Genomic DNA, 17,677 nt, shown 5'->3' with positions numbered 1-17,677 from the left:
GGCATTCCTATATTTTCGATTTATTTAAAAAAAAATTCCATTTAGACATATATTCAAACCTGGATTTTTTTTATAAAGAATGTTCAGATTATAAAAATATCTAACATATATATAATTGTGAATACATTTTTAATAAATATATTAAATATTCGTAATCAATTTTTATACTTTATAGATTTCTAATTTCAATATACATATATATGTATGTTATCTTAAAAATATATTTATCTCAACTAATAAAGAAAGCAATCTTGAAAGATTGGATATTATAAAATATGTATGTAATAACATAAACATAAAATTAAATTATCTAATAATTAATAATTAGGGAATGAAATATAATGATGTACATTAAAAATATTTAAAAAATCAATAAGAATTATAGTAATAACATCAATAACTCCCATCATTATTTGATTAATAGACTTCTTCCATTTCTTATTATACTTTCCATAGAGAATTAGGGAAAAGCTTAAACTATATCCGGTTAATTTTAATTATTTTTAAGTGCATTCCACCTTTTGGTGTTAATACAAATGCTTTAGGATCATTTACGTAAGGTATTGGAGTTTTCTCACAAGGCTCAACTTTGTAATTCCGAATTATCTTTGTAATCCCAAGTTTAGACTGGTAAATAGCAAAACGAGCTCCTGAAAATAAAAAAAGCTCTTGATACATAAATAAGATCAAAGGTCTCGATTAAAAATATTTTCCAATTGAAAATATTTTTAATGTAGAAGTTAAGGAACAAAAAGTGGTATTTAAATTTATTTAACTTTACCAATGCAATTTCTTGGTCCGTCTCCGAAAGGTAGGTAAGACATCGAGTGCCTGCTCTGCACAGCTTCATCATTAAATCTTTCTGGATCGAAGACATCTGGCTTTGGATAAATATTCGGATCTCGATGAATTGCGTAAATAGGAATCCATACTTTTTGGTCTTTCGGTATACTAACTTTAGTACCCTCAAAAGTATAACTCGATGTGGATTGTCTCATAATAGTTGTTCCTGGTGGATATTTCCGTAAAGTTTCTGCATTAAAAATAGTGTTGAATTATGTATTTATGCGCATTGGGAAACTATAACAGTTGGATTAAAGTTTATTAGCATGACATCGTACTGTAATATTTTTGAAAAAAGATAACAGAGAGAAACAAAAATAGCGTATTATTTCCTTATTCAATTATCTTTTCAAACGACGTACCTTTGAAAACCATATCTAAATAATTCATTTTTTTAATATTGTCATATATCAAATCTCCACCATGTGTTGCATAGATCTCGTCAATTTCTTTACGCAACTTGTCTTGTACTTCCTGATTTAATGCTAATTCATAAAGTACGTTACTAATAGTGGTTGATGAAGTTTCAAAACCAGCAAGGAAAAATACGAATGCTTGAGAAGCTATTAAACTATCCGTCGGATCTAAAATATTATTTTCTCCTTATTATAAATAAATAATTTCATTTTCTAACAGATTAATTTATTATTTAAAAATTTATATACGGGGTGTATTTTAAAAAGCGGCCACTAATCATATAGAGCTCTTCTATTATAACACTAGACTGTTAACTCCCCACTTTTCCTTATGTAAAAGTGTGCGCAAGTGTAAAATAATTATCAAATTTAAATCTCGTATAGTCTTCATGTTACAAAAAATAAAATATTCTATAACACATAAGAAAAATAAATAATGGCAGATACAATAAATACATACCAATACCGTCCAATTTATCTGGATGTTTCTTTAATTCGCGCAATATATCAATAAAGTCGTTCCTAATGATATTATTCGTTTCCCTATAATCCATGTTTTCCACGATGACACGTATGAAGAATTTGGTAATTTTTGTTTGCGGCAGAAAATAACCAAATAACATATTGTAAAACCATGGAAAAATTTGTCTGACTCTAATTCGCAATATTTCTATCCAGGATGGATTGAATACTTCCCTTCCCATCTTACGAAATTCACTGTCCTCGTCCGACAATGCGTTCATTTCAATGCCGAAGACACAATTACCGATAACGTCTGTTGTATATTTGGCTGTTAGCACTCGGCATTCTACTGGCTTGCCTGTATTCGTTACTTTGTCCATATATTGTATAAGATGGTCGGCACACTCTGACATTAAGGCAAACATTTCCTTCAATTTACCAGATGTAAATGCAGGCGACAATTTCATCCTCAACGGTCGCCATCTCTTCGACTCCAAAAAGAAAAGATGTTGCGACAGCGGATCTGCCTGCGATATGACAAATAATATAAAAAATAAAATTGTAAGAAAGTAAATTTAATTCAAAATCAAATTTTATTGAGTCAAAGAAATTTTCTTGAAACTTCTCGAAGCAAGTCTCACGATTCTTAATAAATCACTTTATTTAATAAATTATATATACAGTGCCGGCCAAAAGTTCCGAGTCGACTGAATATCTCGGTAGTATAAAGTATGCATTTTTGAGAAAAATGTTTTAGACAAAAATTGTAGATGTAAAAAGATCTATTCAATGATCTTATCAGTTTGACCTTGGGTGGCGTCGCCAATGTCAAGTCAAGGTCACATCGATTTTTTTAAATGGAATACCATATTCATTTTGGCGACCCAAGGTCTGATAAGATCATTGAATAGATCTTTTTAAACCCTACAATTTTTGTCTAAACATTTTTCTCAAAAATGCATACTTTCCGAGATATTTAGCCGGCCCGACTTTTGGCGGGCACTGTATAAAAGTATACGCATGTGTAGACTTAAAAAAGATGCTCGGATTTAAAAAAAAAGTCATACATATCTTGTTCTTGCTTCATAAACTTATACTACTATAATAACTTTTTAAGTATTCTTACTTTTTCCAAAATGGGAAATCCTCTGTCGGCGAACTTAGTAAAATCTTTGATGAGAATATCCTTAATTATATCTAGATCTTTTACAATAAGAATAGGTGTCTTCCTAGCGAATATTCCAATTAATGGTTCATTTTCGTAGGCATTGTATATTTCTGTTAAATAATCACCCACAGATATCTTATTTAACATAACGTCTTTAAAATTGCCAAGTGCCGGTATCGGTCGTGGACCAGGAACGCCACGTGACTTCCAAAAGTCGAAAGTTGACGTGAAAAAATAATAAAGAACGAGAACTACGGCAGTAATGCCGCATAGTATTTCGAAGGGTTCCATTGTCTAACAACTTTCAATTGATTATCACACACATAAATTTACTGAAAAAGAAGAGGAAACAGTGTCCGCTATATAAACCTCCGTATTATAAAGATAAAATTCAAACAAAATCTATTAATTAACATTTTATTTGATATATGAAAAAAAGTAATTTCTGCTCCTGCATTCGTGCACGTTCCGACATGCGAGAACCAGCATGTAACGAATGATTCAATGCCGGTCTATAGAATTTTACCATGCAGCCGTATACACATATCTATTATAGTTTAAGAAATATTAACGATGTTACTATTGTCTCCTTGTTACTTTTGTCTCCAGTCTCCCCTACATTCACAATAAAGTGAGTGTAAAGTGGGGATAGGAAAGGCATAACGCGCACGCGGGGACACAAACCATCAACGTTGTGATAAGCTTTAATGATGATTTATCTACACATACAATGTAGAAACGAATAATTGAATGCTCACACATGTATTAATAGATACATGCCCGGTATAATTTAATCTGTCCAAGGATTGAGTCTCGTTGAATACATATTATTACGTGTTTGAACGCCTATCTCATTACGTATGACGTAACATATATGTGAATGAAACAGGTAATGTGAATGATGCAATCGTGCAATAAATATTGTTTTATTTATTATGCAACGAGAAGAAAAATTGCGCCTGAAAATTGCGAGATTGATTCCTGTTCTTTCGTTCAAAACACGATTCTGGTGAACGTTTCTTCGTCGGATGGTGAATGGACGTATGATAAAACGGGTTTTTTCGTATACGTATGAAAATGAAATTACAGAATTTGCTTCTTTTTCTTTCTGAAATTATCGTTTTGATATTGAAACAAGTAATAAACGTGATATTCAAATGTACAGTGTGTGATTTTAAATTAAAATTACAGCCGCTCGATATTGCCATATAAAAATTTGTATTGTCTTATAAATATATATATTTGTAGTATTAGCCTTCGTATCGTTATAAATAATACTAATTGTCGTTTGCGATAATATCTAATTGCCGCCGTTTATATCGTACCAAATTATCGACAAAGAGAACACAAGCCCAAGTATGAAATTGTATAAAAAGTATTCTTTCTAAAAAAAAAATGGAACAAAATGCATGAATTAATTTGAAAAAAAAAAACAAACTTTAATAGGCAATTTCTTTGTTTGATGATGATGACTGAATGTGTAATTATCCGGTTTCTTCCCAGTGAGAAATGACATTGGAATTGGTCGATTTGACGTCGATTCGATGATTTCGACGTCGAATCGACATCGATTCGACGTCGATTCCATTGTCATTTCTCACTGAGTTACATACATAGTCAAGAAGATAAAATTACAAAATTCGTACCTTTTTTTTAAATTGTCGATTCAACATAATGTTACAAACAACAGACGTACCTGATTGTGGATAACAGTACAATTATAACAGTACTTAATTGTATCCGTGATACTGCCGCGTATCAACTGGTATCAGCTCTTAGGTGAACTCGTACTTGCTTGTAACGGTGCAACTAAAGATAACACTGACTACCGCCGTCCAGATCGTGTGAGATCATGTATTATATAGACTGACACTCCAGGCTCCAACACGAGAAAACGCGGACACATCATGAGTCACGATGAATTGCGGAAACGGTATCTTCAAGATTCTCCTTTCTCCGTACCAAACTACAATTAAATGTAGTGACTATGCAAATAGCAATAATCAGAAAAAATCTTGATCAATAAGATAAGATCTCATACGCTTCATGTATACATATTAACATGCGTATACGAATTTAGGTGCTAAGTGAGTTTCTGGTCACCTAAACTTATTAATTGTTCGATCGCAAGATGCTTTGCGCATTAAGTTAAATATACGTACCTTAAAACAACAAAAGAAAAATCAATCTTGCAAAATAATAAACAAATATATTAATATAAAAAGCTAAATTAAACGAGGAAAATAACGAAGACAAATAACATTTATATGTTAAATTAAACACCAAATCAAATTTAATCATCAAATAAAAATTAGCAATAAGAATAAAATTATAATGTTGTCATAATAAAAGCAAACATTACTTTATTTTAATGTACGGGAAATCACTTTTGTAATTTTCGCCTCGTTTCAAGATACAGAATTGATCCCCTAGTGTCTCTAAGCGAAATCTGACGAAAATGCATAGAGATCAGTCGTAGCAACATCATTTATTTCTTCGCAATTGGCAGGCCTAGGACTCTGAACGGTACCTCGACTCGCGAAAGGGGCGTGGTTTGCCCAAACTGCACGCACCATAAGTCTGTTCTTTTTGACTGAACTTTTGCACCAGTTCATCTTCTCTCCAGGAGGAAAGAAGAGGAAGAAAGTGAACTGATGCAAAAGTTCAACCAAAAAGAACAGGCCTCATAGGTTTGTTCGCGTCGTATACTCCAACATGTTCCAACGTGCTCCTACCATAGCTCCTACTCACTCCAACGCGCTTGATAGAGTGAGTAGGAGCTATGATAGGAGCATGTTGGAGCATGTTGGATCTTGCGACGCGAACAAACCTCATGTTAATCCCTTCCACCATGCTCTGGATGCTCCCAGATTATGTGGGGTTAAGTTTCTAAACGTAGTTCTCCGCAGGAGAGGTGAACGTAAAGAAAGTTGTTCGATACTTTGGATTCAATTATTTTCGAGTGACATGATCAACGTTCTTTGTCTGTCTAAATTTGATAAAAATCGAATGTGATAGAAAGGACGGTAAAGCGTTTTAGCTGCTATTATGAAATTTGTAAAAAATGACTTGATAACGAGGTAATGCAGTAACGAAAAATTCATATATCTTACAATATATTGAATATTAACAGATATTAATACGATCTACGAACGTAATTTTCCTAATTGACTTGTAAATTTCTATCTCAACTGCGCTATATAATGCTATCTTACAAGAATGTTCTTACAGTGAGACATATTGTTACATACGAAAAATATATAAAACTACAAAAAACATAGCTGGAAAATATAGTTTTAATTTAAATACAAAACTTTTCAACTTTCGATTTGCATGTTTATTATGAAAATAGTAATACATAAGTGTGCAAATTAAAATTTGAAATATTTTTGTATTAAAATTTTTATTTTAGATTAGACGTTCCTGACTAATAAAAAGAGATAGATTTTTGAAGAGTTCTTAAAAAAGTGCAACTTGAAAAGAACAAATATTGATCGTACGAACGACAAACATTACTGTAAAAAATCAAATTAGTGCGATAGACAGTGTGGACAGTAGTGATTCTGGGTGTGTTCCATGTCATTAAGGTTATGTCACACGTTATGGACTGACAATATCGTTCTTGATTTCGGGCGTTTTAGAACACGAGAACGTGCTCAGTAGGAAATTTATAATATGATACGACCTTTCTTTGAAGAAGATGCCTGGTGCTACTGGGTTGTTTCAGTTGGTGCTCTGCTATCATTTCTCGGTCTTGTTGCTACTTGTATCTGCAGTTGTCGACGAAATGAGAATAAGTGAGTATTTACCAAGGATTTTTGTTATTAATCATGATTTGTTATGATAAATTTCTAGTATATTTCTAGTAATTTAAGTTATTAATATGTAAATATTAATAATTAGGCAAACGTAAATATGATACAAAGTACTATTTTTCTTTGGTATGATATTTATTATAACAAGTTAACACTATACTTTTATTGAGTTGATAATTTATAAATTCATACTTCTCTTTATATAAAAATTAATTATTATAACTATTTCCTTTGAAACAATTTCTAAGTTAATTTATAACTTTGTATTTGTTGTACAATTATAATCATATTATAACAGGAATGAATTTCTGGACCTCGCTGGTACAGTAACACTGAATAATTCTGAAACAGACAATTTCGACAGAATTCTGACATTGGATGTATGCCAGGTTGTTGAGCAGGATATCAACGATGGAAAAAGGTTTCTACCTTAAAAATGAATTGGTTACATAAAATATTTTTTAGTAAATATGAAAAATAAGAGTGTCCAAGCATTGATTATTTCTTGATTATTCTGAATAATTTGCTGTTACTACTATTAACCTTCCAAAACACTGCCATGTCTCTAAATATTTACATATCATACTATGTGCTTGCCCTTGTTCAAGAAGTGATTTTAAATCAGAAGTGAATACAAAATTATTAAAGTTGCTCATTTTATTCAATATTTTACATATTTTTTTTGTATGAATTACGATTTTTTAAATAATTTATGTTATTGATTGCGACGAAACAAAAACAGCTTATCTTTTTTAAATATATGGTCAGAGTTAAAAAATTTAGTTTTTTCCAAAAATTTTGAAAACACTTCAGTCTATTTTGATGAAACTTCATACATGTTTGAAGGATATAAAAAAGCCTCATCTTTTCAGACTATATATTATTTTTATTCAATCAAGGACAGACCCAAGGATAAGTGCATTTTTTACGAAAAATCGATAGAATTAAGGAGCTTCAAAGTATATAGGTTCAAAGAAAAAGAAAAGTTTAGAAACACGAAAAAATTTCGATTTTGCAAATTGCACTGGGGTTTCTGGGACCCAGTGTGTATAGCTAGAATTAAAGAATACATCAGTTGCATAGCTGCTTTTTCTGCTAAACATAACCATTGTAATATAACCGATATTCTGAACTCTTGTAAATAATAAAATACTGATCTCTCTTCTGCTCCTTGTCACATTAGCGATATAAATAATTGTCGATCCTTTGACCAAAAAACTATCGATGTACAAGTCTACAGCATAAAACATCTCATCACCAAGTACGCTCAATTTATCAAATCAGTTACTTTTTTTCCTTTCTCTTCTATTCTTTTCATTGCCTGTAATTTAAAACAACAAACAGAAATAATGTCCACTAAGATTTTATTTACAAAAATTATAACAGAAATCCATATGAACTTTGTAATACTGAAATTTTTATTGTATGTATATACAGGGTGTTCCGTAAAAACCCGAACAACGCTTAAGGCGAGATTCCTAAGATCACTTTGAGACAAAAATTTTAATATCAAAATGTTGAGACTATAATAACTTTTGAATTATAAGCGTTTAAAATTAACGAATCATATCGTCTAAAGTTGGCGCGCTCAGGGGCGGCACAACGCAAAGTATTAAACGCGAAAACTGACTTATCACTTCTTTTGTTAATATCGCATTGTACAATAACATTGTGCGACATTTTCCTTTTTATAATATTTTTCACGTTTACATAATACACAAAACGCAAGCTATCAGATAACAGTTCTTTAAGCAATCTGCTATCAATTTCATATCTTAATTAGCAGAAATAAGTAGCTCTTTATGTAGAGTTATGTACTATTGTTAATATTCAATTAAAATTCATTCAAATATGATTTCGCAACGTTATTGTACTATGCGTTTGTAGAAATATCAATAGATAAAATCTTATATTCACATATGTAATTCTAAAATCGATATTAACAAAAGAAGAAAAATCCCAAGAAGTACAATAAATTATGAAAGAATGTCATTTGAACTCATTTTTGGAACTGTTTATAGCAGACTTTGACTCCATTCTTGTAACGAATATCAAATTTTCCGAGCAAATGGTACTCATTTTAGTTAATAGGAGATAAGATACTGTAACTTCTAATCATTACTTTTTCAAAACTAATTAAACATAACTTCCCTTGTTAATTTCCGGAATATCCGCCTGGGGAAATTAAAATGCTCTAACTTATATATATGTATAAATAGAATATTTTATTTGCACAGGACTACAAGTGCCAACAGAAGTCTTCCAGATATTCCAAAAGATAAGAGCAGAGAACATGAGAACATGGTAGATTCAGAGCCTCAAGATATTTATGATACTACCGAAATTATGGGGGACCATTCAGAATTATATGCTACAGTCCAAGATGCAGGTAACACGAAATTAAAAGTAATGTAAATAATTGAAATTACAAAACATAAAAACATTTTATTATTTTATTTTTATTGTACTAGTCTATTTTCATTAACTTTATTTTTTAGCTCAAGAACAAATGTTTGAAAGGGAAACGCAAGAAGTTATCTTGCAAGGATGTACCTTGCCACAAGATACGTCTCATCAATATACAAGATTTGCATCTCCTGTTTCTGACAATCGTAGGTGAATTATTATTAAATATTTCGGTAATTGTTCGAACGAACAGTGACCGTCACCTAAAACCTTTTGAAGATCACTCAACGTCATGATCTTGACAGCATACGTCAAAGTCAAGATCATCGATGCGGTGTCTGTTACTCCGAATAATTATCAATTTTTCTATCTTTGTTAATTATTTAATAATATTTTAATTTATTTTAGTTGAACATCCTTACGCCCAACTTCAAAATGTTCAGAAGACTGAGGCTAGTCAAATAAATAGGTATTATTTATTTACTACTTCTACGTTTTATATATATTGTTCCGTATACCATTCCGTATACTTTTGTTTTATTTGTTTCAGAAAATATGTAATATTTGTTTCTCATAATTTACAGAAATAATGTTAATCAAATTACGAATACTGAAAAACCATCAACATCAATGGATCAGTCAAATGAAAATCCAATCGCGCCACCGAGAACTCGACGATCTTCATCCCACAATTCACTTCTTAATTCTGAGTTACATTACGATATCCAGGCTGCTAACGCTATTTCTGGTAGTGTTCAAGCTAATCAAGATTTACCCTACATGACACCGCCTCTCTTAATGCTGCTGCCACAATCACTGCATCCCCAACATAATAATCTGCAACAACACTTCAGTGGAGACTCGCAAGATTCGAGTATTTGCATTATTTTTTCTTTCAACTTTTCATTTATTGTATGATGAATAATTTCTAATGAATTACATGTTATTATCTTTCTATAACAGAAGGATATACAAGCATAAGCGTGAGGGAACCATTAGCCAATATAATAGCACAAAGTAAAACAACTTACAGACAAAATCAATCTACTCGACCAATCACTGATCCCCATTATGCTACTGTTTCTGATGATTCTGGTAAATAAGCTTCAGAAGTATGCTATGATAAATACAATATATGATAAACGTTATACAATCTGACATTCCATAGATGAAATGTATGCTGCAATTGACGAACAGGATAAAATATATACTAGTGGCAGCGAAACATATGCACAAATTCAGCCAATGACATCAGAAGTGCAAGTTCAACATGAACAAATAGTATTTTGTCAGCCTCTGCGCACAGAAGAAACACATTCTGCACCTCAACCACCGAGTGTCGATAGTTTACGCCATGTTGCACACGCCCATTCTAGGCAAGGTAATAACTTTTTTTTGTAATAATTACGTACCGTAAGTGCAAATAGTGTTCGTACAGGGAAAATATAGCAAAAGCTTTATTTTTAGAAATCCAGCATCCAGCGAGAAATGACTCATTGAATTGATGTCGAATAAATATCGATACGATGATTTCGATACCAATTTCATGTCGATTTGATGTTTAATTGACGGTCATTTCTAGCTAGAATTAGCAATTTATTCATAAAGAATGAAATAGACTGTATAGTTCTCATAATTATTGTACCAAAAAGATGTGTAATATATATAATTAAATAAAGTACAATATTAAAAATCAGCGAAAATTAAAAATGATATTATTTGGATGCACAAAGGTATTTGTACAGTCGAGAAATTCAGCTTCTAAAATCAGGAAGACATGCAAAGCTTATTTGTTTATGTTAAAACAAAACGTATTCACTACATAAAATTGCTAATTAATATTTATTTTTTACAAATAAGACTTTCAAATAAAAATTTTCTTTGTACGGATACTTTTTGCACTCACTGTAATTTAACAAAATTTTTTTTAGATCCAAAAGCAAAAGTAATTATTTGATATATGCAATTATGTTTCTAAAATATTTTATCTTGTCACAATTTTAAAAAGTTAAGGAGATACTGGCGTGACAGCCTCTGACGAAATAGTTGTTTTACCGATTAAATGTGATTTACGCTCATACAATACAAATACGATTTACGAGACATCGACACATCATTATATACTACTACATCAATATCGCACGCACATACATACACAATTTGTCGCATACTAAAATTTCTTTGCTTAGACTTCTAAATTTAATTCTAACAATTCACATATATTCAAAACAAGTATCTCAAGGCTCAGAATTAAACATTTAAAAAGCAACAAATAGAACAATGAGCCAAGCGCGATGTTAGTACACCATTAAAAATAATATATTGACAATTCAAATATAAAAGTTCATAACCCAAAAGTTTCGGTACACGTTGAACCATCCTCGGTGAGTAAAAACTTACAACAATTAGGAAATAAGGACTCTAATAGGGTCAAACATTGAAATGCTCTTTTTATTGTATTTGAATTAATTTTAGGCCTACAGATTCAGTTGATCAATATCATATGTAACTCGATATTTACAAAATACATTTGTTACTTTATTTTTCTTATTAATCTGTACAGTTCTTTCAGCCTATCTCTGTCATCCTCCGACATTTTTCCTGTCTGTAACGAACCACTCCTGCTACCATCGCGAATCGTTATTGCTTGTAAATACTGTGAAGTAATCGAAAATTGACGAAAGAGTGGCACGCTCCCTCGTGCCTGGCGCCCTTGTGTTTGATGAAAAGTTTTATCTCCGGGGGATCAATCATGTATTTTTTTCCCAAACACAGAAATGTGAAAAGTAAAAATTTTTATGTATGATACACACACACAAATTTTCACGTTTCCGTTGTAGGAAAAACGTTACATAATTGATCCTTGGAATAAATTTTTCTATTGGATATTGGAATAGCTTAGCGTCATCCCTACCGCCTTAAGAAATCAATATTTCTTAAATGAAGCGTTTGCTACCAAGCAAACCAAATTTTTCCACGGGAAAACTTATTTTAAGTTTGGCGGTTTAACCCGGGGACACTCTGAAATATTAACCTAGCTATAATGTAACTGTCGTTTTTCTTATTTTTAGCCTCATCGTCAAGTGCCAATAGCTCCATTATCAATCTCGGATCTCCTAAACCTGAAAAACGTCAAGCAAATTCTCCTTTACCACCGCCACCCGAAGCAACCGCAGAGGCGTACGCATCTATTGATAAAAAAAATAAAAATGACGATAAATCGAAGTCTTCATTGTCAGCGGGTAAATCACTCGAGGATATGTACGCGAAGGTGATGAAGAAGAAAAAGGAGATAGAGGAGCAACAAAATGATGCTCATCCAAGCTTTAACAATGTTTTACATTCTGAAACAAATGCTTGTAGAAAATTAAGTCTTATAGAAATCAGCCGAGCGTCATGGTGCAGCCACGAATCTGTGGAAATACAGAAAAAGGAATCCGATTTTGTTCACTGTTCCACCAATAGCAGTTCTACTACAAGCAATTTTTACGCAGAAAGTAACAAGGGCACTCCTTTAAAAGTACCTAAAGATGATGCGGATGTGATCTCGTTACATTTAGAATCTGATCATGAATATGAAGCCGTTAATTCTAACAGTCAAAGAAACTCTGTTGCAAGAATCGTTATGAATTCATTTAATTCAAACTATGATATATTACGTCAGCAGTCTTCGCAAGAAAATGAAAATAATTCGATATCTATGAAAAATAATACGGATATATATTCGACACCGTTTAAGCGCAGACAAGTAAGTAACGCTAGCAGCGACGATCCCGGTTATGAGAAGGTGCGATTGCAACAGCGAGATCACGAAATAGATTCGGAGCCAAATTACGAAAGCATGCCACATGATACGAACGAGCCGAACTATGCATCCGTTTGTCGGCCTGGTGACAGTGATACGGACCCAAATTACGAGTCTGTGAACCACACCGATCCGAATTATGAAAGTGTGAAATACATGAGTGTCGGGCAGAGTGAAGAACCACCGTATGAGCAAGTGAATAATTTGTTGTTAGATGCAAATGCGGACGGTTATGAGAAAGTAAAAAATAAGAAGAAAGCGGACAGCAATTACGAAAAAATAATACTACATAATTCTTTAGAAAGAATTAGCAACGGAGGGGATACTGACGACGAACAATTCGTTCAAGTGTAATGTTCTTATTTTGCGTTACTATGAGTCCTAATGATCGAACTGTGTGTTCAGTGTTCTTTGTAATCTCAAGCTCATTCAAAATTGAGTGAACAAGATTTGACTTTATATTTTGCAACAAGCGATTTACAAACAATGTATCAAATGGCATTGCTATAATAATGAGAATAAGACTGATGAAGACAGACAGTAAAAGTAAGCTTTTGAATAAAGAGACGATAGCACTTAATTTCTAAATTGTTATAAATGGATGTATTTTTAGGATAATATATATAAGAGTATTCGAAAAGTTACCAATAAACGAGTCAAAATGTGTAATTAATTCTATACTCTGTTCAACGAGAGAATGACTTCGGTCTACGCATAGGAGGTATAACGGGCAAAGTAGGAATATAGCCATTATCGTATATGTACATATGGTACTTCCGGACTCGGGCTTATAAAATTGACCGGATGAAATAATCAGAGTTGGGAAGCGTTACTTGTAACACTATTACTTTTTTCGTTACTTTTCGGTAACGATCGTTACTTTTTTCTGTCTTATCGGTAACGGTAACGTTGTTACATTTTTGCAGTGACGATAACGATTCAATCGCTACTTTTATCGTTACTTTAATTTTTATTGGATGGATCGGATTGGATCAAATTTCGATATTGCTGGTGCTGAAAGATGTTTCGCTTTTGTGTCCCTAGAAGTGTATTTCTAGTTACCAAAGTTGTGTCATTGTTATAACAAATGAGCGAAATACTTAACATTTTTTTTAATGCTTGTGTAAATATACAAATATATATTTACAATTTAACATTGTATTATATACATATAATAAAAGGTTATTATTTGCAATAAATATAATTATAAAATATTTACTTTCTCATTTCTATATTTCTTAAAAAATATTTTATATTTTATATCTTAGACTACATTCCGGTAGTTACTATCAGTGTTGAAAATCTGTAATTCACATTACATATATACTACGGAATTTTAGTACTGATAGTGAATCTTGAAATAAATTCTTAATAATGACATTAAAGTTTAAAAACAATATTTAATTTAAATTCGGTAATTATTGAATTTAGCTCCCGACGATTATTTCTGCCAGATTCGGTCGTTTTTGTGCAAAAACGCATCGAATGAGCCTAATTTTATCAACATTGTATATGAGCGAGCTAAACTCAATAATTTTCCGAAAAATAACGAAAAAGTAACGATTTGTTACTTTTCCAAGTAACGGTAACGGTAACGCGTTATTTTTTAAAATGAATAACTAGTAACAGTAACGAGTTATTTTTAACAAAAAGTAATTGTTGTAACAGTAACTTGTTATTTTTTTTAAGGTAACTTTCCAACTCTGGAAATAATCTTAATATTTTAATGTGATGTGTGTTAAATCGAAATCGTTCACTGAAAATACATAACGGTTGTCACAATCGAGAATAGTTGCGGCAAAGAAACTTTTGTCCGATGTGTCATGTAAACTAATTGTAAAATAATTTTTGATGTTTTTTTGAGGTCTGACTATGAGGTTACATTAAAAATTTTACGGCGAGAGAACTCAGCTTTAAACTTTAAAATTTCGAGTTACGAACGAATTATTAATTGTCATTCATCATTGTTTACTCGTTTATTTTTCATCAAAGGAGATATTAGCCGATTAGGTGATGACACTTCGATGTCTAATTCTTCTTCGATCGTATTGTGTAAAAATCTATGAATTGGCAGGAAAACTAACACAATGAATTGCTCAACAATATTATTTTTAGAATAAGTAACCGTAACGCAATAAATGAACTCCAAGTAATTTAATGTTCTGATGACATCCGCTGATACAAGGTATTAGCAAGTCGCGGTATAATACTATGAAGAGGAAGCGGAGACCTGCGTTAAACGGAAAAGTTTTCATCCGATCCGAAGTCATTCTCTCCTTGAACAGAGTATAATATAAAACTGTAAAACTATTACATTTGCAATAATATTTATTATCTATACGAATTAAAGCTTCATTATTATCGTCTGTCTTTAGTAAACAAATTCGATCACATTTACTGTAAGCTAAAATGATGTAAAATGATGTTTTTAAAATATTCAATACATTCATTAAATGTTTATTTAAAAAATGCGGTTAAAATAATTTATGAATGTAAGTATAGTTATAATTTGACAATTGTAAATTATAAACATTTTTGTATTTATTTTTATCAATTCACTGAAAGAAACAAATCAATTCTTAAATATAGAGAAATATTCGTAGTTCGGTATGTGTAATACGCGCGCGCGCGCAAAACCTATTACATGCTAATTATTCTATACTTGGTAATTTTAATGCTATATTACTGAGTTCAAGTGAAAAAAAATCTAAGACAAAATTAATATCGAGGCTATTTTTATAAGGATCACCATAGGTAATTTTTCATGACTATCAAAGAGGCTGCGGGAGCTCAATGATAATAGAAGAACAGTTACCTTATTAACTGTTTTGGCTGTTCCAAAGAGATAAATTAATGAGGATTTTACCTTAATCACTATTTTATCATTAGAAATCTTATAGATTTGTACATTTTTAATGATAAAACAATGATTAAATAAGATAAAATTCTCATTATTTATATCTTTGTAACAGGTGAAATAGTTGATAATGTAAATGGGCTCTTAAATTGCGACCAAGCTTCCTCCGAGCCCCTTTGATGGCCATGCTAGCTTTTATAAGAATGTCGATTTTTAATAATATCTTGTTAATGTCTTCGTATATGTGCAATAATAGTATAACAGTAATATTTAGGGATGCACCGGATATCCGGAAAATATCCGCTATTCGGTACTTTTTTTTACTATCCGGTTGGAATATCTTTACTATCCGAATATCATTGGTATCTAACAATATATTTCGGCTGAAATTATTTCAATTTCTTCCTGTATCAATAAAAATCTCTCCCTCTCTGTCCTTTCGCTGCCTCATGTTTCATCGCGTCACTCACAATTTTTAAGCGGGACTGATGTAACTGGTGTGTGTGCGTGTGTATGATTGTAATTATTGCTTCACCACTCATTGCATCTTTGTCTTAGTCCTGATTTCCTGTTGCTGATAGGTTTTGTAACAGCAATTTTGCTGATGCCTAATCATTTGCAAGCTACTATAGTCTATTGTATTATATTTTATGTCTATTACTCTGTTAATATGTAGTCTTTTCATAAAGCTTTGCAATAAAGTAAATTAAATTGAATTTTATATAGAAAATTTGTGTCATTGAATCGCAGAATTCTATTCTTTTCAGCTGAGCTTGCAAAGTTCATGATTTTGCACAGTTACGGCGGTTTATGTCGATAATAAAATTTAGGGATTCACCAGATATCCGAAAAGTATCCGGTATTATCCGGCACTTTTTTACTATCTTACCAAATAGTCGGATATCATTAGTATCCGGAAATATATCTGGTTGAAATTTTATATCATTAATTCTACAATGTGCTCTTTGTTTCCTGTTTTTTGCTGTTTGTATCTTGCCTTCTTGATCAAAAAGGGTATTCGGAATAGCGCTGATTGGTTGCTTCAATGGCGCATTCTCTATTCCGCAATCTTTCCGTACCGTGTGATTTCACCCTAGGGCACGTTCACACCTTGACGGAAAAACAAAAAGTGGAAAAGCAGTGGCCAATCAGAACTCGTGCTGGTAGTAAGTAATACAAAAAGCCGAAATTGTCGAATACCAGCGTAAGTTCTGATTGGTTGCTGCTTTTCCGCTTTCTGCTTTTCCGTAAAGGTATGAACGCGCCCTTATAGTTCACGTTATGTGTACTATAGATTTTTAACAGTAGTAGTGAATTTTAGAACACAGCTAGTGTATATATTACAAACATTGCATTGTATGTATACATTGAACCTTCGCCAAAGATATATTTCTCAATTTTTTAGGAAATATACATATACCATTACTTCTGTGATGCCGTTATAAATTCCAAGTACGATGTATTTCTATTCTAATTTTCCTCCCGTTCGCGCTGAGTGAGCAAGGTTCCGTATTGGTGCTGCCATTGGCTGCGTTCAACGGACTCAACACTGCTATTGACGTATTCTTCTAGATCTAAAATTCTGATTGGATGATCTAAAAGGATACACCAATAACGGCGAGCGCTCACTCAACTGTTGAGTCTGCTGAATGTGCCCATTGGCTGCGTTCAGCAGAACATTTGTTTTGCAACTGTCGGAAGTTTCCTTCGCGCTGATTGGATCATATTTTTAGATCTAGAAGAATGGTCCTATCTCAGCAAACAATCATAAAACGGTTGCAAAACTGTTGAGTCTGCTGAACGCAGCCGTTGTAAAAGCAACAAGTCACGTGCATCTATTGCTGGATTCACACTGTATCCGATTTTCGTCGTACGACGCTTTGCAACCAATCAGAAAACAGGATT

The 17,677-nt window shown here is 32.1% G+C and overlaps 2 protein-coding genes across 5 annotated transcripts; one reads left to right on the top strand and one right to left on the bottom strand.

Annotated features, from left to right (window-relative positions):
* Positions 1 to 406: 406 nt before the first annotated feature.
* LOC108729757 (cytochrome P450 6B1) lies at positions 407 to 4,835 on the bottom strand. 2 transcript variants are annotated; one of them, XM_018459018.1, is made up of 6 exons: positions 4,586 to 4,835; positions 2,848 to 3,221; positions 1,720 to 2,248; positions 1,206 to 1,427; positions 782 to 1,033; positions 478 to 650 (listed from the first exon to the last, which is right to left on the bottom strand). In XM_018459018.1, exons 2-6 carry the CDS (start codon positions 3,178 to 3,180, stop codon positions 478 to 480), a joined length of 1,509 nt encoding a protein of 502 aa, XP_018314520.1. In that variant the 5' UTR covers positions 3,181 to 3,221; positions 4,586 to 4,835. The 2 variants fall into 2 exon arrangements, with proteins under 2 accessions (XP_018314522.1, XP_018314520.1); XM_018459020.1 differs by lacking the exon at positions 4,586 to 4,835 and having other exon boundaries at positions 407 to 650; positions 2,848 to 3,180.
* A 1,474-nt stretch (positions 4,836 to 6,309) lies between these two features.
* Positions 6,310 to 13,811, top strand: LOC108729756 (uncharacterized). Of its 3 annotated transcripts, XR_001936946.1 has the most exons (10): positions 6,310 to 6,686; positions 7,003 to 7,125; positions 8,942 to 9,093; positions 9,203 to 9,316; positions 9,519 to 9,579; positions 9,695 to 9,984; positions 10,074 to 10,205; positions 10,279 to 10,491; positions 12,182 to 13,461; positions 13,529 to 13,810. XR_001936946.1 is itself a non-coding variant. In XM_018459017.1 (9 exons), the coding sequence occupies exons 1-9, from the start codon at positions 6,565 to 6,567 to the stop codon at positions 13,267 to 13,269; spliced, it is 2,295 nt and encodes a 764-aa protein (XP_018314519.1). In that variant the 5' UTR covers positions 6,550 to 6,564; the 3' UTR covers positions 13,270 to 13,811. The 3 variants fall into 3 exon arrangements, 2 of the variants coding, with proteins under 2 accessions (XP_018314518.1, XP_018314519.1); XM_018459017.1 differs by having other exon boundaries at positions 6,550 to 6,686; positions 12,182 to 13,811; XM_018459016.1 differs by lacking the exon at positions 7,003 to 7,125 and having other exon boundaries at positions 12,182 to 13,807.
* Positions 13,812 to 17,677: the final 3,866 nt, after the last annotated feature.

The sequence above is a fragment of the Mycetomoellerius zeteki genome, unplaced genomic scaffold (genome assembly GCF_001594055.1).
Source record: "Mycetomoellerius zeteki isolate Tzet28-1 unplaced genomic scaffold, Tzet1.0 scaffold79, whole genome shotgun sequence".
Lineage (NCBI taxonomy): Eukaryota > Metazoa > Arthropoda > Insecta > Hymenoptera > Formicidae > Mycetomoellerius > Mycetomoellerius zeteki.
The sequence above is the reverse complement of the archived record's forward strand: the minus strand, read 5'-3'. Positions and strand labels throughout refer to the sequence as shown.